Source organism: Ostrinia furnacalis, unplaced genomic scaffold, assembly GCF_004193835.3.
Source record: "Ostrinia furnacalis isolate ACB-3 unplaced genomic scaffold, ASM419383v2 OfSCF0732, whole genome shotgun sequence".
NCBI classification, from domain to species: Eukaryota; Metazoa; Arthropoda; class Insecta; order Lepidoptera; family Crambidae; genus Ostrinia; species Ostrinia furnacalis.
Genome location: NW_021130971.1, coordinates 43,291 through 69,552, shown reverse-complemented (window position 1 = coordinate 69,552; position 26,262 = coordinate 43,291). Strand labels below are relative to the sequence as shown.

The 26,262-nt window shown below is 40.8% G+C and overlaps 1 protein-coding gene across 2 annotated transcripts; it reads right to left on the bottom strand.

The window, feature by feature from the left end:
* Positions 1–550: 550 nt before the first annotated feature.
* Positions 551–24,435, bottom strand: LOC114349927 (probable peroxisomal acyl-coenzyme A oxidase 1). 2 transcript variants are annotated; one of them, XM_028300525.1, is made up of 14 exons: positions 24,412–24,435; positions 23,964–24,114; positions 17,001–17,157; positions 16,287–16,452; positions 15,757–15,880; positions 13,728–13,972; positions 9,655–9,815; positions 7,931–8,093; positions 7,410–7,600; positions 5,646–5,792; positions 4,769–4,874; positions 4,352–4,504; positions 1,577–1,693; positions 551–1,137 (listed from the first exon to the last, which is right to left on the bottom strand). In XM_028300525.1, exons 2-14 carry the CDS (start codon positions 24,091–24,093, stop codon positions 991–993), a joined length of 2,007 nt encoding a protein of 668 aa, XP_028156326.1. In that variant the 5' UTR covers positions 24,094–24,114; positions 24,412–24,435; the 3' UTR covers positions 551–990. The 2 variants fall into 2 exon arrangements, with proteins under 2 accessions (XP_028156326.1, XP_028156325.1); XM_028300524.1 differs by lacking the exon at positions 24,412–24,435 and adding an exon at positions 24,315–24,387.
* Positions 24,436–26,262: the final 1,827 nt, after the last annotated feature.

Sequence of the window (26,262 nt, the reverse complement as noted above, 5' to 3'; positions counted from 1 at the left end):
TACAAATGTCACCATAAACGCTTATCGTACAAACTGTTACTTAACAAATATAAATTAACTGACTTTCGATCCAGACGTATACAACTTGAAACTATGTTGCTACATGATATTATACACAATAGATATGATTGCACAGAAATTACTAATAAATTAAGATATAGTGTACCCACAAGATCGCTAATGAGATCTTCGCGAACGCATAAATTGTTTGCAATCAAGCCTTGCCGAACCAATGCAGGTATTCGGTCACCAATTAACAGAATGCTAAAATTATNAAAAAAAAAAAAAAAAAAAAAATAAGCAGACTTTTTTTTTTATTTCGAACGGGATAAAAAGTATCCTATGTCCTTCTCCTGGCTCTAAACTACCTCCCTGACAATTTTCAGCTAAATCGGTTCAGTCGTTCTTGAGTTATAAGCGAAGTAACTAACACGACTTTCTTTTATATATATAGATTGTTTCTGTCTACATTTAACGTTAATACCAACAATATCTTGATTGCCATTAAGGTACTTGAAATGGGAATCTGTTAAAGAAGAACCGAATAAAATACAAAAATACTATTTTATTAATAAATTACATATTATGTACAACATTTCTCTTACACAATCTTTTCTTTGGCCACTAAACACATAAAACCTCCCCAAATGTTTAAATAAAATTGCCTAAGATTAAAAATACCCATAAATATTTTACAAAAATAAACACTTTTCGATTCTATAAACTTCATCTTTTTAGGCCGTTGCCTTATCAGCAAGCTGTAAATGTAACCACCAGATACATTGATAGGATTCTAGGGTTGCAAATGATTAATTAATATTATTGACTGACTGAATCATCGTCAAAGCGCTGCAAACCGTATATTATTTATTTTTTGGTTACAGTTACAGCTCGCTATTAAGTACCTATTGAACTACCCATAAACTAACTCACGTTGGTTACTTGTCTTATGCATGTCATGTGAAATGCTTTAATAGATTAACAGTAGTATCACAGTTTGGACTTCTGCATGAAGGGCTTGAGGTACTTGTGGAAGGACTCGTCGACTGGTTTCTGGTTAAGGGGGCTCTTCAGGGCTTCGTCCATCAGCCGCTCGTACACGCGACCGTCGTATGCTCCCAGGGTCGAGTTCAGAATCTTTGAATTGAAACAAAATAGGTAAGCATCTATAAAAGTATAGAAATCCTCTCATGATTGTGGATCTATGCAATTTAAACTCATTTAATCCAATATCCCAGGGTTACAAAGAGACATTAATCGATGATTTGAAAGCACGATCTCCTACAGTATTTTTATCCAGCCACTGCTAAACATCTTATTCATACTTTATTCATACATGCTATAACTATGTAAATATAATGTTCATCATGTAAAATCTTATCATCATAACGTTTCAGTTACCTATACATATTTCTAAATAAAATATTGCTTCCAAGTCCTTCGTTCGTTTCAGCCGAAAGACGTCCACTGCTGGACCGATTCTGCGCCGCTCGCATCCAGGCACCTCCCGCGACCTTCACCAGATCGTCGGTCCACCTAGTGAGAGGCCTGCCCACGCTACGTTCCAAGTCCTCACCTGATCCCTAATGTCGAACCCGTCGACCAGGCCGACGGCGTTCGGCCTGATGGCGGCCAGCAACTCCTCGTACCGCTGCCGCAGCAGTGTCAGGTCTTTGCTCGATATACTCGAATACTGAAACAACCAAACATTTACAATGGCATTTTTCTGTAGGATTCATGTAAAGGCTTATAGTAAGATATCATTTGGAAAAGTTTATGTGGCCTAAAAATTAAACGTAGGAAAAAAGTTAAAAATAAGAATCTTTCTCGAGAAAACTACATAAATCCCTTCTTACTTCACTTATGTATTATAATTAGGAAAGATTTGATTGTTTATTTATTGGACAGATTAGAAAAGTCTAAGGCTGAGTTGCACCACCTAACTTTGGCCGTAACTTTGACGATAACCGGTGTTTTTGTATGGAGTTTGACAGATTTTTGACGTTTGTTAAAGTTAAAGTAAGATGGTGCAACCCTGCCTTACACCATTAAAATTCTTCATTAATTCTGATGAACAAATGTGGTGCAAAGTTCGCCGGGTCAGCTAGTTTTATATAAATAGGTAGGTTCAATCAACCCAAAGTCCGCGTTCAATAGGTTCAAAGGACAATAAAATCATCAAGAAGATAACGATACCTTTTATTCAGTAGTCTTATCTGCTCTAAGATCGTATCAGTTTAATACTCTATGGAATTTTAGCGTGTGTGGTATAAAACTTAATAATGGCATCAAATAAAAAACAGTGATGATAACAAATAAGTGCTCTCACTGCCATGCAATAAAGAGCAAACTCGCAGCTGTACAAACTAAAGAGTTTTGAAATAACAATAATGCACTTGATGTGTAGAGTTTTAATTTCTGATTTCAAACTGAACTCTCACTGCCAGTGCCGTAACTAGGGCGGTGCCAGCGGTGCCCAGGCACAGGGCGCAGACCCTGGAGGGGCGCAGAAATGACCAGACCAAGCATTTTCAAGGGCGCAGTTTTGAAAGCTCGCACCGGGCGCATAAAAGGCTAGTTACGGCACTGCTCACTGCAAACGCACTTGGGTGTGTTTGGTGAGATGAAAACTGTGTTTCGAAAAAAATCACACTTCGAACAAACCCCGCTGTTCTCCAGCGTCTAAGTATTACGTGGTATTACTGGTATGACTCTGTCAGCTGCATGACTCTAGTCAAGATACCTCTATGTGTGATTGCAACTCTCACATTCATGCAATATATTAGCGGGCATATTTGTTCTACTTATTTTTGCAACGACAGCTCCTATCAAGCTCCTAGGGTTGCTGTCTAGACACGCTGGGGCGTGCTAAGTCTAGTTTCAGCTTAGAGACGCACCGTGTGTAAAAAATATTACCTACACCACAGAATAATAATAAGTACTACGTACAGAAGTTTTACTTCGCGAAGGTATTTAAAAAAATGTATGCTCAATGTCATTAACAATATGGTGTAATTTAGCTTGTCTCAAGAGTCAAGCAAGTTTGTCAGAAGTTTTGTTGACAAACGTCAGTGATCGGTACTGCGCCGAAGCTATAGGGCTGACTTCGGTAAAATGATGTGACGTGAGGTGCCAATCTGCAGAAAATGGCGGAGGAAATACATAATTTAGGATTTAGCATGAATTATCATGAATAATATTAACTACTTATTTACCTCTCAGTGTCTTGAGGCAACTTAAAAAGTACATTCTGTGTTTTTATTATTATTTAGGCAGTTAAATACTGCACAGTATTTAGTACACAATTTTCTTTATTTTTTTCCATCATACACAAGAATACGCGTGCGTGAGTCAATGTTCGCTCGTATGTGAGGCCTTGTCGAATAGTACTCTTGTAGGGGGCAATCTTGCGTGTTTTGTTTTCGATGTAAACTCGCGGAGATGAACAGGCCTGCCTACACGAACCACTTGGAGCCACTTTCTCATAACTCAAAAACTATTTTGTACATAATTTGTACAACTCACCTCCAACAAATTCCCACTCTTCTCTAGCGCCCAATAGATTAGGTATAACTCCGCCAGCTGCACCATAACTTTAGCCAAAGCTGGAGACAGCGATGACAATAAGTCTTATTATCAAGCTCCTAAGATCGCTATTTGTACAACTCATCATTCATCATGGAATTCATCATCATCATTTCAGTCATAGGACGTCCACTGCATAACAAAGTCCTCTCCCAATGTTTTCCATGTTGATCGATTGGTAGCGGCCAGTGACCAGCGCCTTCCTGCTACCTTTATGATGTCGTCAGTCCACCTTGTGGGTGGTTTGTACAGCTTCATCATCATCATCATTTCAGCCACAGGACGTCCACTGCTGAACATAGGCCTCCCCCAATGACTTCCACATCGCACGGTTGGTAGCGGCCTGCATCCAGCGCCTTCCCGCTACCTTTATCAGGTCGTCGGTCCACCTTGTGGGTGGACGTCCCACGCTGCGTTTTCCGGTACGTGGCCTCCATTCCAGAACCTTGCTGCCCCATCGGCCGTCAGTTCTGCGTACTATGTGCCCTGCCCACTGCCACTTCAGCTTGCTGATCCGTCGGGCTACCTTACCAAAATACCCAAAATACCCCAGTGCCTGAAGACGAAAGTCTACAACCAATGTGTGTTACCTGTGATGACTTATGGCTCGGAAACGTGGCCTCTCACTATAGGCCTTATACAGAAGCTCAAAGTTGCACAGCGTAGGTACTATGGAGAGGGCTATACTCGGTGTTTCTTTACGAGATCGAATCAGAAATGAGGAGATCCGTAAACGAACTAAAGTCGCTGACATTGTACAGCTTACCTCCAGCAAATCCCCACTCTTCTCCAGTGCCCAATAGACCAGGTATAACTCCGCCAGCTGCAGCAGGACTTTAGCCAGAGCTGGAGACAGCGTCGGGGTCAGCCTCTGCATCTCTTTCCATAACACCTCGCAGATTATGGCGCGGCAGTGGGCCTAGAACAAATCATTTTCACACATCAATATGGCGAAAGCATACAGGTTTCAATAATAGACCTCGATAGTGTCAATTCCTTGTAGGTACACTTACAAAATTCTTCTTTTCGTCTTACAAATTGGTACTGATGGAATCTGTTCTTTTAGCATCATCATGCTCTGTAATAATGTCTTAAGAAAATATACAACCATTGTCCAGGCTCTCTTATACCAAATTGCTCTTATCTCGGTGTCTGCATTTAATTATTTGTATAAGTTGATTACCTCACTAGCATTGGCGAGCTGGACTGATGCCAAGTTCCACGAATCTTCATAGTCATTGCCGGCTTTCTTGTACTTCTGAAGTGCGTCGTACGCTGCCTTTGTTTTACTGCAAAGTAAATTAAGGTCGAAAAACTTATAAAACTCATTAATTTCTGCAAATAGGCCTATAAAAAGCACTTTTACACGTCCCAGTTATTAACCCTACCACTACTTCGGGACAATAAATGGGCCAGTGCTGAGAAAAGCAGCGCATCAATGATACAAGGAATCTAAATTTTAGCTTTGAATGTCAACTGCCTGACCACCCTTTAGGAGATCATCCATTTGATCTGCCTCTAGTGAGTTAGAAAGGGTTGGGCATCTGTAGAGACCAGATGACCTGACGATGATGATGATATAATCAACAGTATTCGTTTCGTTTCAGCCAAATGACGTCCACTGCTGGACAAAGGCCTCCCCCAGGTTTTCCATAATGAACGGTTCTGCGCTGCCCGCATCCAGGCTCTTCCCGCGACCTTTACCAGATCGTCGGGTTGCCTAAAAAAATTTTTTTAGTCCGTAATGTTTAATATCAAAAAATATTGGACACGTATATTTTTATTTGTCAATCTAACAAATAATTACATAGTTATGGTGCGTTGAAGTTGCGCACGACGTCACAACGTGCGGCATTTTTAAGCAAGCGTTGACGTCACGGGCCTCTTCTTATGAACTTTGGGGCGCTTTATCTCTTTAAATTTTCATTAGTTTGAAAAAGTGAAAAATACGTGTAGAGTATTTTTTGATAAGTTAACTGACGGACTAATTAAAACTCTTGCTTTTTGACCAAGGCAACATCCCCATTAAGAACCTATATTCAGCAATATGAAGTATTTACCCTGCAGCTACAGCCTGGAAGCTGGCGATGATGCCTTCGGGTGTGTTGGCCCACTTGAGCCGGTTCTTGATGAAGTGTACCATGTACGATACTGTGGGAGTCATCACTTTTCCCTCTCTCGCTTGCTCCCAAGCCTTTACGAGGTACCTGGAGATAAGGTAAATTTTAAAACTAGCATATCACATACTGGGTGGATACTCATTTCTCAATTTTGATGTTTTGTTGTAAGTTACAAAATAAAGCGAGTTTGGATAAAGTCTAGATAACAGATAACCCTTGTCCCCTACTGCAGTCGATGACAGATAAGCACTATCATGTTACATCATCAGAGATAGAACCAACCACATTCAATAACATGGTGCCAATTTAAATAATGAATACACTGGTACCAAAAAATGGAATACAAATATTTACGCGAATTTGGTTTTACTGCCATAGGTAAAGTAATCAGCTGGTCATCAGGAAAGTTTGTCCTTGTCTGTACATTAACTTGGCACTCACTAGTTGAGGATACATCTATACTGTATTTAAGAAAAGATTTAAGCCAGTATCTACCTGCAGCCAGTGACGCCGTAGATGTCGGAGAAGTTGGACGACGTCATGTATAGTTCCAAAATACTGAACTGTCCTATGCATGACATTGACAGTGGGGCGCCACCGTCAATACCGGATCTCTGGTTCTGATTTTTGCCACGTTGGAAACCATATAGTTGAACGATGGTAACGCCCCCCTGTCATTGAGTTTGGTGGGACAGTTCAGCGTGGGTCATCTATACCCGTGGCCGCCGCTCGCCAGCCGGTAAGAGTCGTAGCTGCAGACCGCTTTACTGACATCTATACTGTGTAGATATCAAGCAAGATAAGACCTAAGCCAACTGACCTGGCTGTCTGCAAAAGTAGCACGCTGTATTCCCCTTCCAGTGTGATGGCGGCGGCCGTGACGCCGTAGATGACGGGGAAGTTGGACGACGTCATGTACCCGTGGCCGCCGCACGCCAGTCGGCAGCGCTCAACTATCAGCGTAGAGTCGTAGCTGCAGATGTTTTTGCTAACCCCTATACTGTGTAGATATCAAGCAAAATAACACCTAAGCCGACTAACCTCGCCGTCTGCAAAAGTAGCACGCTGTATTCCCCTTCCAGTGTGATGGCGGCGGCCGTGACGCCGTAGATGACGGGGAAGTTGGACGACGTCATGTACCCGTGGCCGCCGCACGCCAGCCGACAGCGCTCAACTATCAGCGTTGAGTCGTAGCTGCAGATGTTTTTGCTAACCCCTATACTGTGTAGATATCAAGCAAAATAACACCTAAGCCGACTAACCTCGCCGTCTGCAAAAGTAGCACGCTGTATTCCCCTTCCAGTGTGATGGCGGCGGCCGTGACGCCGTAGATGACGGGGAAGTTGGACGACGTCATGTACCCGTGGCCGCCGCACGCCAGCCGACAGCGCTCAACTATCAGCGTTGAGTCGTAGCTGCAGATGTTTTTGCTAACCCCTATACTGTGTAGATATCAAGCAAAATAACACCTAAGCCGACTAACCTCGCCGTCTGCAAAAGTAGCACGCTGTATTCCCCTTCTAGCGTGATGGCAGCGGCTGTGACGCCGTAGATGACGGGGAAGTTGGACGACGTCATGTACCCGTGGCCGCCGCACGCCAGCCGACAGCGCTCAACTATCAGCGTTGAGTCGTAGCTGCAGATGTTTTTGCTAACCCCTATACTGTGTAGATATCAAGCAAAATAACACCTAAGCCGACTAACCTCGCCGTCTGCAATAGTAGCACGCTGTATTCCCCTTCCAGAGTGATGGCGGCGGCCGTGACGCCGTAAATGACGGGAAAGTTGGACGACGTCATGTACCCGTGGCCGCCGCACGCCAGTCGACAGCGCTCAACTATTAGCGTGGAATCGTAGCTGCAGACTGCTTTGAGGCAGCAGGATAACGCGTGGAGCTGGAAAAAGGAGGGAAGTAACCTCTGATGAGATTATTGTTATGGTGTTAAGATGCATAAAGCAAAAGTTACATATTTTTGGCTAATATTAATCGTGCCTGCCAACTGGATATTTTATTGCGTAATCAAAAGTAAGTTAAATATTTTGTGATTTAATAATCTTCATCAATATTGTGTTCGATTTCAACCTCAAGCTATTGGTCTACTTTCCCTGGTTCAGGTGGTAGATGATCAGAAAAAAGGTAGTGCAGAGAAACTTCAGATGAGCTTGTAGCTTTTTAGATATTTAAGACCAAGAAAGATTTTTTTAATGAAATGGGTCATTCATACCTCAGGCAAGTGGTCCAGCTTCCCCTTGTCCAGGTCGTGCGTGACCTGCGAGTAGGTGGACCAGAGCCAGTTGCCGGTGAGCCTGTACGCGTGGCTGGTCGCGATGGCGATGAACAGCTTGTGCTGCTGCGTCACATAGTCCAGGATTTGGGGCTCGGGCTGACTGGAATAAACGTGGAAATGTTTTTGAGTATAGACTAGACCAGTCTTTTGCAAGTTTGTTAATCGTTTCTTTTTGGAAGGTAGGTAGTAGCTAATGTTCAGCACATCATTTCGAAGGCGTTAAATTATTTCGCGTCATTAATTAACTGCATGGACTGTGAACCTAAGTGATCGGATAAAAAATTAAGAGATTCGCAGGAAAACCAAAGTGACTAGCCCGCAGAATCTCAATCAAAGAAAACTCAAGCGGCAGTGGGCAGAGCACATAGCTCGTACATCTGATGGCTGTTGGCTGTTGGGGACGAAAAGTTCTCGAGTAGGAAAACGTAGTGTGGGCAGGCTTCCCACTAGGTGGACTGACGATCGACTTACTCAGGCTTGGGCTGCGACTGGTGGCGCACGGCGGAGTAGCGGACGGCGATGGTGGCGGCGCGGGACAGCTCGTACGCCATGTCCGTGACGATCATCCCGCGGATCAGCATCATCGTGCCGTACGTCAGCTTCTCTTGGCCTTGATGTAGTACCGTCCTGTAGACACTTACTCAGGCTTGGGCTGCGACTGGTGGCGCACGGCGGAGTAGCGGACGGCGATGGTGGCGGCGCGGGACAGCTCGTACGCCATGTCCGTGACGATCATCCCGCGGATCAGCATCATCGTGCCGTACGTCAGCTTCTCTTGGCCTTGATGTAGTACCGTCCTGTAGACACTTACTCAGGCTTGGGCTGCGACTGGTGGCGCACGGCGGAGTAGCGGACGGCGATGGTGGCGGCGCGGGACAGCTCGTACGCCATGTCCGTGACGATCATCCCGCGGATCAGCATCATCGTGCCGTACGTCAGCTTCTCTTGGCCTTGATGTAGTACCGTCCTGTAGACACTTACTCAGGCTTGGGCTGCGACTGGTGGCGCACGGCGGAGTAGCGGACGGCGATGGTGGCGGCGCGGGACAGCTCGTACGCCATGTCCGTGACGATCATCCCGCGGATCAGCATCATCGTGCCGTACGTCAGCTTCTCTTGGCCTTGATGTAGTACCGTCCTGTAGACACTTACTCAGGCTTGGGCTGCGACTGGTGGCGCACGGCGGAGTAGCGGACGGCGATGGTGGCGGCGCGGGACAGCTCGTACGCCATGTCCGTGACGATCATCCCGCGGATCAGCATCATCGTGCCGTACGTCAGCTTCTCTTGGCCTTGATGTAGTACCGTCCTGTAGACACTTACTCAGGCTTGGGCTGCGACTGGTGGCGCACGGCGGAGTAGCGGACGGCGATGGTGGCGGCGCGGGACAGCTCGTACGCCATGTCCGTGACGATCATCCCGCGGATCAGCATCATCGTGCCGTACGTCAGCTTCTCTTGGCCTTGATGTAGTACCGTCCTGTAGACACTTACTCAGGCTTGGGCTGCGACTGGTGGCGCACGGCGGAGTAGCGGACGGCGATGGTGGCGGCGCGGGACAGCTCGTACGCCATGTCCGTGACGATCATCCCGCGGATCAGCATCATCGTGCCGTACGTCAGCTTCTCTTGGCCTTGATGTAGTACCGTCCTGTAGACACTTACTCAGGCTTGGGCTGCGACTGGTGGCGCACGGCGGAGTAGCGGACGGCGATGGTGGCGGCGCGGGACAGCTCGTACGCCATGTCCGTGACGATCATGACGCGGATCAGCATCATCGTGCCGTACGTCAGCTTCTCGCTCTTGGCCTTGATGTACGTGCCATCCTGTAGAGGAAAGGACCGTTAATATAATGTTGCCATTTAAATTCAACACACACCTAATAACTCGTAGAGACGATGGCCGTTGGGGCAGGAAAGTTCTCGAGTGGCGACCACGGGCTGGAAGACGTAGCGTGGGCAGGCCTCCTACTAGGTGGACCAATGATCTGGTAAAGGTCGCGGAAAGAGCCTGGATGCGGGCAGCGCAGGACCGTTCATTGTGGAAAACCTTGGGGGAGGCCTTTGTCCAGCAGTGGACGTCATTTGGCTGAAACGACGACGACGACACACCTAATTGGAATCAAACGCAAGCGCAGCAAGCATAGAATTTGCTAAAATCGCATGGGCGTACCAAGAGCGTTGTGGAGAAATCAGAAATTGTATTTAGTCTAGGTGTCTAATCGTGTGGAACTCTAGCTTCCTGAATGATGAAAGTATTCAAACAAGGATACCCGATGAGTGCGTTTAAGATATGCGAAATCGGACGTAACGCCACAAGAGTAATACTTGTGGCATGTTCGGCGTATACCGATGTAAGTATGTAGCTATACACCTTTCGACCGTAGAGACCGTATGTATATTACCACTAATGACTACCACAAATTGCGCACGAAAATTTCCACACTCTTACAGAGTGTTCGAATTTTAGCGCCTGAACCACAATGTATGTACATATGAAAAGTTTCGGTCGCAAATTGTAGAGACCACTAATGGCGTAATATACAGCAGCTCTAACCACTTCTAACAGCATTTAATTAGATGGTGTCTAATTATAGCCAAGTGTAGTGCATATTATTCCTTGTTGATATAACAGCCAGTTGAGTTTAGTTGCGATGTTAATTCGAAAACAAACTGTTACAACATAATAAAGGTGTGCACACACTGGTAGCGTAACGCACACGTGGACACGCTGTGTGCACGTTTCTAAACTCATTATTCACGTTATACATGATCATTATGACCACAAAATATTTACCTTCGCTACGAATTAAAAAATAACTACTATAGTCGGAACGCAACAAATAATAGATTTCAAATAGAAAAGCGTAAACGAAGGTCGCACGCTGTTTCAGCACACATTTTCGAGTCTAATTTTGTAGCTGTAATCGCGCCAGAACCTTGATATGAATTAAAGCGATAGATAGATTCGATAAAGGTGTATGCTTTGTTGGTTGTCCTGAAAATAAATAAATAAATCTATAATATAAAAGAAAGTCGTGTTAGTTACTCCACTTATAACTCAAGAACGGCTGAACCGATTTAGCTGAAAATTGTCAGGGAGGTAGTTTAGAGCCAGGAGAAGGACATAGGGTACTTTTTATCCCGTTATTGATTGCCATTAAGGCGGAACAAAGTTCGCCGGGTCAGCTAGTAACTAATATATGCGAAAGTAACTCTGTCTGTCTGTCTTGCTTTCACGCCTAAACCACTGAGATAGTTTGAGTCCGGGAAAGGACATAGGATAGTTTTTATCCCGGTTTTTGAAACAGGGACGCGCGGGATAATGTTTTTCTGTGACAGACAAAATACCACGCGGGCGGAAAGCTAGTAAATAAATTAACTAATAAATAAACACCTCAATACAACGTGTAACCTCAGCCTAATGCGCGAACATTGAGAAATAGGTAACTTAACTACCTCCAAGTCGTTCGTGAGATGAGGTAATGATGCATCATCTTACAAAACTGTCAACAACACCAACGATCGCGTTTTGCTTATGATTATTTTTTATCGTGTCTTAAGATAATAACTATACCTATTTATTAACATCCTTCAACGTAGATTTTAATCATGAATTAGGTCTACAATTCGTTTATATCTGGTCATAAACAAACCACTTTTTTCAGGGAAATGGCCCTGAAATCTTTTTCTCAGCAGTGACAGTCCTAAGGGATTGGTAGAGTTATTTTAACATTAATACATCGGACGTGTAAGCGTGCTCTTTAAAAGCCAATTTACATAATAAAAATATTTATTTTTTACTAGCTTTCCGCCCGCGGCTTCGCCCGCGTGGAATTTTGTCTGTCACAGAAAAACTTTATCGCGCGCGTCCCTGTTTCAAAAACCGGGATAAAAACTATCCTATGTTCTTTCCCGGGACTCAAACTATCTCTATGCCAAATTTCATCAAAATCGGTTGCGAGGTTTAAGCGGGAAAGCGTAACAGACAGACAGACAGACAGACAGACAGACAGACAGACAGACAGACAGACAGACAGACAGACAGACAGACAGACAGACAGACAGAGTTACTTTCGCATTTATAATATTAGTTGGGATTCTTTTCAATTACAAGAGACAAAATTCTGACCTTAATTAAGTAAGTGCCTGTTTTGTTGTGGTTATATCGCGTTGTATTGATGAGGTCTTACATTTATGAGCCTTATACATTTTTAACATGTGGTGTTTATCTCACGTAAATATTACAAGATATTAATTAACATATTCGTTAGTATGTTCGCTTTTATTTTAGTATTTTATTGCAGGTGAGAAGCCAAGTTCATTCTAACTCTATAGTGTAAAGGTCGCAGAGGAACGATCTACGTGTTGTCAGATCAAGGGTTAACAGCATGACTTGCTTTATTGCCAGATCGCACTCATATCTTAGTGTAAAATCTAAAACAAATTGCCGTCATTTACTTAAGCATCAAGTCTCATTTTTAAGTTAGACTTTAAGTCTATCGTAGGCAACTAAGGAAAGAGGTAACACTACAAGTCACTATTATTTTCCTTGGTTTTTGTTTCGGTTAGGACAATGTAAGTGGTTTTGTAGAGCCGTATCAGAAAAACAACATTTCATGCTTTTCATTTAAAAACTAACATGGGCTTACGAAGCCCTAAATTCGGAACATTGTTTTCACATCACTGTCGCTGTACTACTCGTAGTAGGTGGCTATGCTTCTGATTAATTTCGTTGCGGGTCCAATGACAGTTTAACTTTCCTTCAGGACAAACTTAACTTTCACTGGTTGGGTTTTTATTGGCGGTCAAGCTGTAGATCCTGGCTACACAGGAGTTGCAGCGGTGGGAAACGAGAGGTGGGAATAGCCCCGTTTAACCACACGGTTTTCCGATTTTTCATAATAGTATCTACGTGTGCATATAAAAATAAAATTGCTACAGCAAAACTGCAAGTCAAACGTAACAATGTAATAAAAAATTGATAGGTAACGTTACATACGTCACCACTACTGTGCTACTACTGTGTCACAACACAACTGTATTATGTTCGTTCGTTCGTTTCAGCCGAAAGACGTCCATGAATGTTGAATTAAAAAACGCACAAAAAACTAGTTCATTGAAAATATTGTTCTTGAATTTCTTGATCCATGCACCTTACATAAATCTACATTGTAATTTGTCATAAAAATACGTTGCTCTGGTGCACTGAATTACTTAAATAACTACTGACCTAGGCACGGTAAATCTATATATCTCAGAAACTACGAGTGATAGGAGTCTCAAATTTTGCATGGGGGTTCCTTTTAGAATGTAGGTAGGTACTCACTAAGAACGGATTTTACGAAATTCTACACCCTAAGTGGGTAAAACGGCTTCATAACAAATACTGCGACCAACTTTATATATTTTGCACATCTATCCACAAAATTAGAGTAGGCGCACACCGTTGATTTTTAGTTGGCCGATAGTTGTGCCCGATTTCAAGTTGTATGAAGAATCGGCCAAATCGAATTGGTGTAGTGTGCGCACTCCCATACATGCCCATACTGATCAACAGCCCGACTAAACTATCGGCCGACGAAAAATCAACGGTGTGCGCCTACTCATAAGCATCAGATACATCAGTTAGAGTTTGCTTAATTTAATCCCTATTTTTTCTACATATGTAAATAATATTTGAATCTTTAAATCTAAACCTCTACCAAAAGAATGTAGTTAATAACTATTTCAACTTACCTTCTGTACTTGAGCGTTCTTCATCAGCATGTTGTCCCGGGGTATCCTGAAGTTATCGAACGCCAAGAATCCATTGTTTGCAGTCTGGTACCCTAACTTGGGGCCAATTTCCCCCACTTTTATCCCCGGCAATGGCATGTGGGTCTCACTGTCCCTTATTTGCACTATAAAGGGGTGGACTCCATGGCATTGTCCTTTTGTGTACAGCTGAGCCACTACGATGCAGTGGTTGGCGGTTTGGCCCACTGGAATTTGAAAAAAGGATTCTTTTTTAAACTTAAATAAACAGAAATCAGTATCTAGGAGTATTAGCATCGCATAGAATTTTGCTCGCAGCGCAGCGGGGATTTAAAATTGCTACCAGCATGGGCCATGTAAATAAGTAGGTAAATAGGTAGGCAAACGACCAAAAAGAACTAAAAGTATTATGTTCTTACATAGATAAATGTTTAGTTTAGTATGTATTAAGGTTTCCCAGAAACATTGAAATAAAAATGTAATTTTTAAGTAGTCATAATGGACGTTGAATTCTGAGCAAAATTACTGTATGAAATTAAAATAGTTAGGTATGCAGTAAGTATTTACTTTAGATGTGTGTGGTATACTCATAGCACAAGCTTATGGCACTAGATCGGCTGTCGCATCGGATGTCCAAGGACAATTGTTTAATTCGCAAACATCGATTCCGTCATTTAATAGAACATTATCAGATTGTAAACTTCAAATGCTAACGCAAATCTCCACATAGCGCATAGGTATATTAAAAATTACGTATAATATAAGACGCGCGACAATCGCGTTGATCCATGCACTTTACTCGTACATACGTTCCCGGATTCAATTTGCCAATTTAGAACGATCTTTCCATTTGCTTGGGTTCCACTCAAAAGGGTACTCGTAACGTTAGTTCTCTTCGAGGTCTGACAATTGATGCGTGTTGGGCATGTTTATTTTGTTTGCTTAGATATGGGGAAAACATTGGGAGAAACAGTTTAAAGGAAAAACGTTAAAAGGAAAAGCAATACTAACGATTGATCTATTGTTTACATTGTTCTCTAGTCCATGGGCAACCATCAAGATTTCAAGGTTACGTTGAAGCATAGCGGTAGCTATCTAATACTAATTACTAAAGAGGTAAAGTTTGTGTGTTTGTATATTAATTTGTTAAATTGTAAGGGGTAATCCCGGGATCTACTGAACCAATTTTACTAATTATTTCATCAATAGAAAGCCACATTATTGCTGAGTGTCATAGGTTATTAATATTATACAAAAAACCGAAATTTTCCACGCGGCCAAGGCGCGGTCGGAAAGCTAGTCTTCAATAAATAACTAGGTAGGTACTCGTATGTATCAATAAATAGGGTTTTTAATGCTGCTATTGAGCAAATACACGGATCTATTATTTAAATGTTTCATAAATATTTCAAAGTCGTAAACTTATTGTAAATTATAATAACATTAAACATTGGTCTTTGCTTGGTTCAGAGTTCAGAGTCGGATTCAAAAATAGGCCAAGATAGTAAAATTTTACTGTATTCATACACAGTTTGGTTGCAAGTTAGAACCTGTCTAAAAAGAAAGATTCCGTGCTTCGGGAAAAAAGTTACCCTGCGATGCCATTTAGTTATGTCAGAACTTATGGCTTATATATTTAAGAGTTGTAACGTCATTATATTGCAGCTACATAATGAAAGTATAGATGGTACTAGGTACTCTATAAAATTGGTTGTCAAAGTGGGGGCGCGCCTCCCAGGGAAGCGCAAAGACTTTAAAGGGGAGCGCGGGCCATCTGTGTACTTAAGTATAAAAAACCTACGACCGCTCAGATTCGCATTCCAGACTGCTCGATACGACCAATAATAATCTTGACTGGAGGAACTTTTGTATGGTCGAAAGGGGGCGCGTCTCAAATAAGTTTGGGAACCAATACCTAGAGTTTTGTTAGAAGTCTTGGGTTCCTTAAAAAGAACCATGGCCTCATATATTGCAGCTACAGAAAGAAAATAGAACTATTGTAAGTACATACATCCTCCAGGCCACCATTTGTAGGCGGTGAGTGAGGGCGTGTGCAGCACGAACTCCTCGGTGTTGGAGTCATACGTGGCCGTCGTCTCTAGCCCTCTAAGGAACGTCCCGTGGCCCAGTTCTGTCTGTAATAGTTTACTCATTAATTGAAACACCATACTACAATATTACAATATTTATTATAACTGATGGAGAAGGATATCAAGAATATCAAGATAACTTTTGGTCGCGAAAATGAAACTTGAATGGCGTGAAAGATAATATGGCGTTATGATGCCGTTCTTTTCTACTTTTGCTTCCATAGTACAGCGTTATTTTCTTAGGTTCTATCCTAGAACAGGACACATGTTGAGTGGTCGGTATTTTAGTTCCATTATTTTACTGAATTTAACTTTTAATTTTTCTTCCTGCCTGTATCAGCTTTAAAATGGAGAACGTGCGCGCGAAAAATATTCAATATTGATACAACATGACCTTTATGAGGTACACTTTACGCATCAAACTCAAGATCTATCATTGTGCAGTCCTCACCTGTGCATAAGTGCCAATAATCTGCATGGAGAGTGCTTTGGGCAGCCACTCGGCCTGCTGGTCAGGCGAGGCCTGCCCGATGATGGTGGGCACGAACATTCCCATGTGAAGCAGAAGTGGCATCTGTTGCTGCACCAGTGACTGCACCCGGTACATGTTGGTGGGTCTGCAAATGACTACCAGTTAATAGGTAACTCATTGAAGAAATGGACATAACTAATCATCATTTTAAAAAATCCCGCTAGCTCGTGCTAAATAAATGCTCGTACTAGGAGTAGGTCCACCACGCTGGGTTCCAACCCGCGTTCCTCGGAACTGGATTCGGTCAGTTCTGGGCTATTGTCGCTTCGAATTCCCATTATGGCCTGAAAAAACTGTTTACTTTCTGCGACTGTCTTATCTGTGTCATTTGTGACGTCCACCTCATAATTATTCGTTTAAAACGGGACTAATCCCACAAGTGTGGATAAAAAATAAAAAATAAATAAAAAAATAAAAGTTTCCAGTCACTGCAACACCTGTACCAAGGATCTAAAGTTTCTAAGAAATTAAAGCTACCTAGTGAAGGTTGAATGATCAGAGGGAATATCTTAGGTACAGCTTTGGTAACTGCAACGAATTTAATCAGGAGAATACCTTTAAGAGGAATTCCAAATATAATATCGACTTCTCTCCATCACTAAGCTAAATTTTTGTTTGTTACCATGTTTTTACCTATAAGCGTCAAACGAGGAATGTTTCAGCGCATGGTCCTTCAGCACGTCGATGAGAGCGGTGGCCTTCCTCACAGCATTCTGGTATTTGCCCATGTGGCTAAGGTATTCTTCGGGAATCTCATCATTTACCTCCTTCACTTGAAGGGCCAATCCCTCTGAAAAATGGTAGAGCGATATTAGTTTGCACTGTGCAAGACATACGCCCGTATTCGAACGCACAGCACTAAATAGAGCTCTGTGGTTGGTTCATATGTCACCCTGTGCGTCCACGCGCACTGTGAGACCTCATAATAATGTTTGTGAATACGGGCGATAGTTAAATAATTACGTGTCATTACGTGTTTGCGGTTTACAAACAAACTTTTCACAGAATAGAAAAAACTTTATAAAAGTTTTTCATTCCAATTCAGTTTTGATAGAGGGAGGCACCTATTATTGTGCGTCTTATTCTAACTTATAGACAAAGGGAGAGTCCTGCTCTAAAAATCAATTTTGGCAACGCAAGGGCGCAAGGCAACTGTGACTGGGGTAAGCAGACTTGCTACTCTTAGCATAGGCGAACAGCGATTAAGTCGCTTTTAGGAAGATATACGCAAATACAAACAAACGCCAACCGTGGCTGTCTCATAACATAAACGTGCGACTTCTATTCACAATAGAGCACAGTAAACCCCCAAGTAATGCATCATTGATGCAGTCGTAAAAATTTGCAATGCCTCAATAAAGTGCAAAGTATTGACAAAACATGAAAAAGAAAACTGGCCATTGTGACACCACAGTCAAATGTAGAGTCGCAAACCGTAAAAAATCGTAAGTCTGCTGTCGCCCTAACTGTCATGGGCACTGCTCCCAGTAACGAAGGGAATCTAGTCGTCTCTTTCATACCTTTTAGTATTCCATAAACGACATGGAAAATACTTAAAAACCTCAAAAACTTACTATCATTGAAACTAATGATATGAAAAAAATATCACAGCTAGATTTGAGCATGCTCTTCTATTACAGAAAGTTTTGTATCAAAACGGTCGATCGTTACAGAGAAATAAAATTTTGACAATGCATTCCTGAATCGCGGTGTCGAAGTTTTAGCTCTCGTTCATTATATAAAGAAGCTTTCTGAATGTTTAGTCGGGAGGTCCGTAGCTACAACGTGAGCCGGAGCTGGCAGGGATCCGGTCTAAGTCCCTGCTATCAGAATGTGTTGACGCTATCTAGCAAACCATTTACGGTAAAATAATGAGAAACAAGATACATGAGAGACTCTGTCTCATTCACACGTGAGTAGCTGATTTGACCTTCCTTTTGACTTTTGAATTTAATTTTATCAAAGTTTTCAAATTCAAATTTGTTTTTATTGCCTATTAAGTTTTTACTAAACGTGTCATTAAAAGATTGTCGTTAAATACTTACTTAGCTATTAACAATATGTCTACTCACGGACATTGCCCGCGGGCGGCGTGACCGGAGGGAGCGGCGAGCGTTCGGCGAACGAACGAGCAATGTTCGGTTCGCGAGCGAACATCTAAGAAGACGATCCTGACACACTCTCTTCAACGACTTTGCACTAAACGGTCTCAATATCATTGTTAATTTATACCGAATAGACAATTAATTGTATACAGTCCACTCTTTCATTTAATTAACTTCCACTACACTCACTATCGAAGTAACAAATAACTTTAAGTTGAATCTCCAAGACGATATCAATTGAGTAATGAAGTTATAGTACTTGAAACTTTATGATTTGTAACAAAATATAACTATTAACATCCTTATCTTTATTTAAAAAATTACTAGCATAATGAAAATCTTAAAAATGGCGGGAAACTGCTTTACTTTTTTCTTAGGTTACCTTTTTAATTAAAAAAATCATTTTTCAAAAAAATCATAACCAGCCAGATACCACCAGAGGTTGGAACAAATAAAAAAAACTTTACACATAATAACATACTCGTACTATTTTTGTATACCATTTGACTTGCCTCCACTTTCATTAAGGCGATTAGAGTCCTCAATGACCTTGGGCGTTTGACCTTCACGCCGCGCGAAACACCCGCGCACCCCGCACGAAAACTCCGATTTGACACCGATCAAAATTACACGGGCATAGGTAGATACAGAATAGAAGCTCTTTTTTCATGACATTACTGCCTATTATTTTAAACTTGAATTGATGAACATTGATGTCGGTGTCATTTAACTCAGGCGTAAAGGTATTTAATAAAAATAACACAATCCATGAACATTTTGTACGGGATATATTTTTTTTACTTTTTCGTAAATTTTCTAATGTTTTTGTCGGTTCAGCCGTTCAAGTCAGTCGTGNTTTGCTACAACGCTCTTAACTGGGAACTGGATATAACAAAAACAGCTCGGACGTCTGTTCGTTTTCAAATTGCAAACGAACTTAATGTTACCTACATATTATATTTTTAACAGACTTCAAAAAAAGGAGGAGGTTATATGTCGGTCTGTGTGTGTTTATTTTTTTGTGATAACTAAATTTAATACTTAATGTGAAATTGGTATTGAGTTTAGGTGAGTGTTAATGTAAATTTTATTCTTTATCTTACGTCGTAATCTATACTTATAATAAATCTGTAGAGAGGTCAATTCTGTACATGAAATATATTTTCAAAATAACTATCAGGGGGTGATTAGTGATCGATACTGATGCCAAAAATGCAATCAGTAAAATTTTTGTCTGTCTGTCTGTTTGTCCGTCTGTATGTTCCTTATAGAAACAAAAACTACTCGACGGATTTTAACGAAACTTGGTACAATTATTTTTCATACTCCTGGGCAGGTATAACCTGAACCATATACTTAGGAATTCCCACGGGAACAGGAATTAGCGGGAAAATCCTTTTGTATAAAAAATCTAAACCGCTTAAGTTAGACGCTTGAAATTTGGTATGTAGGTACCTTAATAAACTTAAAGCTTAGTTACAACAAGGAATTCCCGAAATTCCCACGGGAACGGGAATTCGCGAGAAAATCCTTTTGTATGAAAAATCTAAACCGCTTAAGTTAGACGCTTGAAATTTGGCATGCAGTAAACTTAAAGTTTAGTTACAACAGGATATTGAAAAATTCCCACGGGAACGGGAGTTAGCGGGAAAAAACATTTGTATGAAAAAATCTAAACCGCGTAAGATAGATGAAGGGGGTAAAACGGGATCCACGCGTACGAAGTCGCGGGCGGCCGCTATCTATACTAATATATTAATGCGAAAGTAACTCTGTCTGTCTGTCTCGCTTTCACGTCAAAACCACTGAACCGAATTTGATGAAATTTGGCATAGATACAGTTTGAATCCCGGAAAAGGACATAGGATAGTTTTTATCCCGGTTTTTGAAACAGGGATGCCGCGTTAAAGTGTTTCTGTGACAGACAAAATTCCACGCGGGCGAAGCCGCGGGCGGAAAGCTAGTGTAAAATATAAAAGCAGACTCCTTTATTATGTCAAGTTATTTCTTTTTTATATTTTATAGAAGACAAAGACAAATAAATCATTCCAAGCGTTCGTTGCTTTCCTAAATCCAACAGTAAGGCTGGGTCTCCACTTGCTGTTACTAACCCGCTCAATGCCCGAATCACTTCCACGCCAGTGAGGGCCGATCCTAAATGATAAGGCGGGCTGAAAAAATAAGTAGGACGTATATCCTTCGAGTAAGGTACGGTTGACAATATTCAAAGGATCTAGAGATTTAGCCGAAGGAAGGTGAAGTCTCTCGTTGTTTTTGCTTCATCGATTACAAATTACCTACTGAATTGTTTAATATTATTAGTATCTGATCGTAACTTTACAGAGGTATTGCTTAACATTTTTATTTAATAGACACAGTTTTAGCTAATTATCAAACTCAAAAAGTAAAGAAACGCTTTTAAAAGCATTGCGGCTGCGAAAAAACACGAAAAGTTTAAAGAAAACTATGTGAAGTGGCTTTAGCGAATGTATGTAACTTTATTTAACACTTAGTCGGCGAATAAGCGTTCCGACTGAAACTTTATGTTCTTGGCACAAGAGCTTAGTTTCTCGTGCATTGGCACATCGGTAGTCCATCCAAATGCAACGTACGACTTTATCATAATGTATGAAGATTGCCCAACTTTAAGAATCAGAATGTTCTATCTGCACTGCAGATACGTGAAGACATGTGAATAATTTTATTATACTCGTCACTTGTGATGATATCTCTTATGTGGCACTTCTGAGCTAAGTAAAGATATTACTTTGTTTTACCGTACACAGTAAAGAACTTTCTCGAACGAACGACTCACATTTGGTCGTTTCCATTCCTTATTGTACTCGTAAAGTGTATTATTTTACACGCCAACTTATACGGTTGCGGTCCCTGCATATTAATTAGGGCCCGGATTTGGAAATACTCAGCGACGTAGGTACAGGTTATAAATATTCATTCTAAAATTGAATTTGTCGATTCAAAGAATCCCCGCAGATTTAATTAAGTGGCAGCAAACGTAAGTGAATATTTTGACACAAAGGCGTAAACTTTTGATTGGAAGCGTAAGCCGTGGGTCGGCAAACGTAAGGTGAAACGATGGAGAACGCCTGAACCCTGATGTTTAATTATTCAGTGAATCCGAAACTTCTGCATTTGTTCTCCCGCCGTTTTCGGGCACGTATTCATTCTGCCTCCCATGAGATGGAGCTGCGAACCGAATACATTTTTTCCCCTGCACGAAACACTTATTTTACCTTTTCGCCCTCCCAGCTTAGGGCCTAACAGGAAAAGATTTAAAACGGTGCCGAAATAAAACGCCGACGCAAATATTTTAACTTGAAACGGTTTTCGTTAACTCCGAGATCCATTATTGAGATTACCGCTTCCGTTTTGCTGATCGTCATAAACCTTTGACTGGATATTTATCTTCAGCGTTTGTTTCAAAGTATTGCTCCTTAACAACTTTCAATAAAAACTTGTTGGAGAAAATTTTCGACTTGCAAAACGCTTCTGACTCCCTTTTCAAATAATCAGAGAGCGAGTTGAGAAAATGTTACATGCTCAGCGAAAAATGGAACGCAAGTTTGCATAGAATTCTCAACTATCGCGCGAATTGGAACGCTACGTTGTAAGGCGCGGTCAACGAGCATAGCTGTTACGGTGAGGACGTTCTCACAGTGTAGAGGAAATTATAAACGAAAGTATTAGATACAGCACAAACAGATACATACCAAGCAGTGGCGGCGTAAGGCGTAGGCGACGTGGGCCACCGCCTACGGCCTCGCGGAACAAGGGGCCTCGCTCATCAAAAATTTTGAAACATTGACTATTAAATATAAATTATTGATAGCTAAACAATGTAGATAAAAAAATTTTTTTCCAAACAAATTCAGCCATAATCAGACACAAAATTAAGCAACAACACGGTTTTAAGTGACAAACATTATTCTTTGGCGCAAAATTCCTTTAAAAATAATCACTGAATCAAGAAATCAGAAACTGTCAATGAATAGACCATTGACCCGTTTTTTTTATTATTTCATAAAATCCGTCTTCAGGTCGCCACAGAACAAGGCCTCGCGAAATCTGTCTTGCCCACATCAAATTTAGGTCTTGCCCCGCCACTGATACCAAGTAGCCTGCCAATGATATAAATAAAATAAAAACGTGGAGTCCATGGAAAAAACTCTCAAAATCAAAATCAAAAATATTTATTCAGTAAATATAAAAAAAAGAAAAGGTAGCCCTTATGGGGCAATTTACATGTCTCCTTATCTTTTGGGCCCTACCAGCGCTTCGAGACAAACATATGGCAAGTGCTGAGAAGAAACGCCGGAACAAACTCAGTCACCACTTATTGCCAGGAATTATCTAACGGTAAGAATAGCCAAATTTAAGTACATCAAAAATATATGCAGACTGAACTGACCACGCATCCTTGTCATCAATATCACTATAGTCTCGAACCTTGTAGTACTCTTTGGACATAAGGGTATTTTTTATATGTATCTTAAATTTGTTTATTGGCAATTCGACAAGGTCGTTTGGTATTTTGTTAAATATGGTAGTACAGTTCCCCAATGATGAATTACCTATCTTATGCAACCTAAATGATGGAACAGCAAGTTTATTCTTATGTNCTTGAAATTTGGCATGCAGGTACCTTAGTAAACTTAAAGCTTAGTTACAACAGGATATTGCAAAATTCCCACGGGAACGGGAGTTAGCGGGAAAAAACATTTGTATGAAAAAATCTGAACCGCGTAAGATAGATGAAGGGGGGGTAAAACGAGATCCACGCGCACGAAGTCGCGGGCGGCCGCTAGTTTAAAATAAAGTTGGTTTACACTTTGACAGCAATAGACTGACATGCAAGGTGACATGACAATGAAGTTTTCAGTTACTGTTGCCATTAAAAGAAATTAGTACCATTAGTTTTCCGCAACATGGCGAGGGTTTTTATGTTCCTGGTCACGCTATATAATATTTACTATAATTATTAAATTATTATTGCATAGATATCGGATATAAGCATGACTAACTAACCGGTGAGGTGTTTGGAAACATCCTTCGGTTTCCTAAACATTGGTAGCAGGTAGTGTGAACCGTCTAACCATGTAGAAGCATCAACTTGCACAATATTTGACATTTCTTGTAGGTGTTCTTTCAGATCATAATAGCAAAAATATTAATAATTAAGTTTACTCGACATTGAAAAATTAACCTTAGAAAGAGGTATGACTGAACATTTTAGAGGTATCAATCGACTTACACAATATTTAATATAGAATTTTATCTAGTGGTGTTCTTTCAAATCCTATTATTAAAACCTAAGACACAGGAATATTGACACTGGCAAAAATAAAGTGGTTTATTTTTTTGTGGTTAAACCTTTTTTTAATATGGTGTTTTACGGCTCTCCTTAGAATTGGTTGCCATAAAAAAAACTTATTTTTTTAAATATAAACAGTAATTTTAAGCATATACATACCTACTTCTCTCCTGTCCTTCGTGCCTTGCTCGCCGCCATCGATGAAGTGTATAAGCTCCTGCACATCGAAGTTGCACTTCTTCCTCTCTTTTATGAGATCTGCATTCACTCCTTTTGAATCATTTGCCATTTTTAATTTGTATGCTAAAACCTAAAAAAAAACTTTATTATATCAGTTATGTCACAGCATGAAACTTTTTAACCGACTTCAAAAAGGAGGAGGTTCTCAATTCTGTTGGGTATGTTTCTTCATCTCTTTTTTAATTTTGGACTTTAAGTACTAGTTTTTAAGTTCTTGTTCTCTTGATATTTATTTTGAACTAAGAAACGTTTTCATAATAAATTCTTTACCAGTAGAATATAATTTGATCAATAACAATAACACTGAACCTGTACTCGTAGTACACAATGTAGTACATTGACTAATACCACAATACTACATTATTACCTGCTCTACCAACTGCTATATATGTTTAACTTGTAAAGTCCGCTTAAACAAATGAAAACCACGTCGCGTTTGGGTAGTGAACTCCGCGTTTAACAATGAGTTCGGGACTTTGACCCTGACCTACGTTCATGCGTTCAAGTTGACTCCACGTTAGCGCATCATAACAATAAAATAAAATAAATTATCAGCGTATTACAATTGAAAACTTCGACGGGTTCATCCAGTGTCTAAGTAGCTCAGATGGAAGAGCAGTCGCCCGGCAAGAATTTGAAAATAAAATTATTTTACAAAACAGCCATATTTGAACACTGACACGAATATATAGCGACGGTTTATAATGAATAATAACAATATAATCTTTATTTTCACTAACAAAGGTTTCTATACATATAATTAGTAATGATCGATGCCCCCTTTTAAGCAACAAGCCTGTGCCAGGGAACATCGATGTAGCAGCAGCTATACACTGTAGCATTTTTAGCAATAAAAATATAGATTCTGATATACTGTCGACAGTTCCCTCAGAATATAGTATGTATAATAAAAAAATATTATTATAACGTATGAGGCCTATGTTCAGCAGTGGACGTCCTATGGCTGAGATGATGATGATGATTATTGTATTCCAAAACAAAAGACTAAAATGGTACACCACCGTCTTATTTGGAAAATTAAGTTATTAAACTTACTGTTGTGGCAGCAACAGACGTTTCAGGAAAATATTTTTTCTCTTGATAAACTTAAATAAAAAAATGTTTGTATGTTATCAAGTGTACTTAATTGATAAGTTGTAACAACGTCACATTTATCAATCAATATCTACTAGCGCCATCTCGTGGTGTTCGCCTGCATTACCAAGCCACCGCGGATCACCGTGCTTATTGCAAGATGTATTCAGTCTAGGAAATGTTTGCGCCGCTCGCCGCTAGATGACACTAGCACATTGAGAGTCGATTTCTACACCGCGGTGTCCAGATTTTTTTTCCCATAAAGACCTTCCGACGATTTTGTTGAATATTGTAACTTTTGTGAGGCGTAAGTAATAAGCCAAGGTTGCATCCGACTGTGACGTTCTTTCGGGGAATCACAGATTGGGACTTCCGAACGCCTAATTACAAATTGCCAGCGGTTCTCCCGCGTCTGTGTCCAACGTCCTTGCGGGAATTGGTCGACGGACGGGAGACGCCCGCACCTCATTTTTGAATCTGCCCCGTACTTTGAAATAAAAGTGCCCCATTTTTGCATCAACGCGGTGTTGTTATTTGGAGCCCTTCACCCCGCTTGTCAGCCGAAAAACTCAACCCAACAAAGTTAGATATTAGAACCAAGCGATTGTAGTTGTAGATATAAGTCTGAATCGTATTAGACAAAACAAATACAAAGGTCAAACTGCAGACAGCAGATATTTTATGATGGGGTATATTTTTAATCAAAAATTACTTAAAAATATATATTACACAGGAAGCTGGAACATATTTATGGGAATAATTATTATAATTCCCAATTTATCCAATTAGGAATCATAATAAATCATGGTGGTTTAATCAAAGTGACAGATCACTTTGATTGGTTGAATTGAATATACTAAAAAAATCATCAGATAGTTCCAAATATTGTAACATTTCCTGAAACACGATGTACTGTACACATACAGCGTGTTTCAGGACTTACGTAAGATTTTAAACTTGTTTCGCAAAAAAAACTTGTGATAAGTATTTTGGCAAAATTAAGTTACTTGTAAATACCTACTTGTGATAATGTCGTAAATACATCAATTAATGACACAAAGTGTAAATTATTGTCAATATAATAAGTGAAATATTAAATGTCTCTGATGTGCCGTCCCTAGTG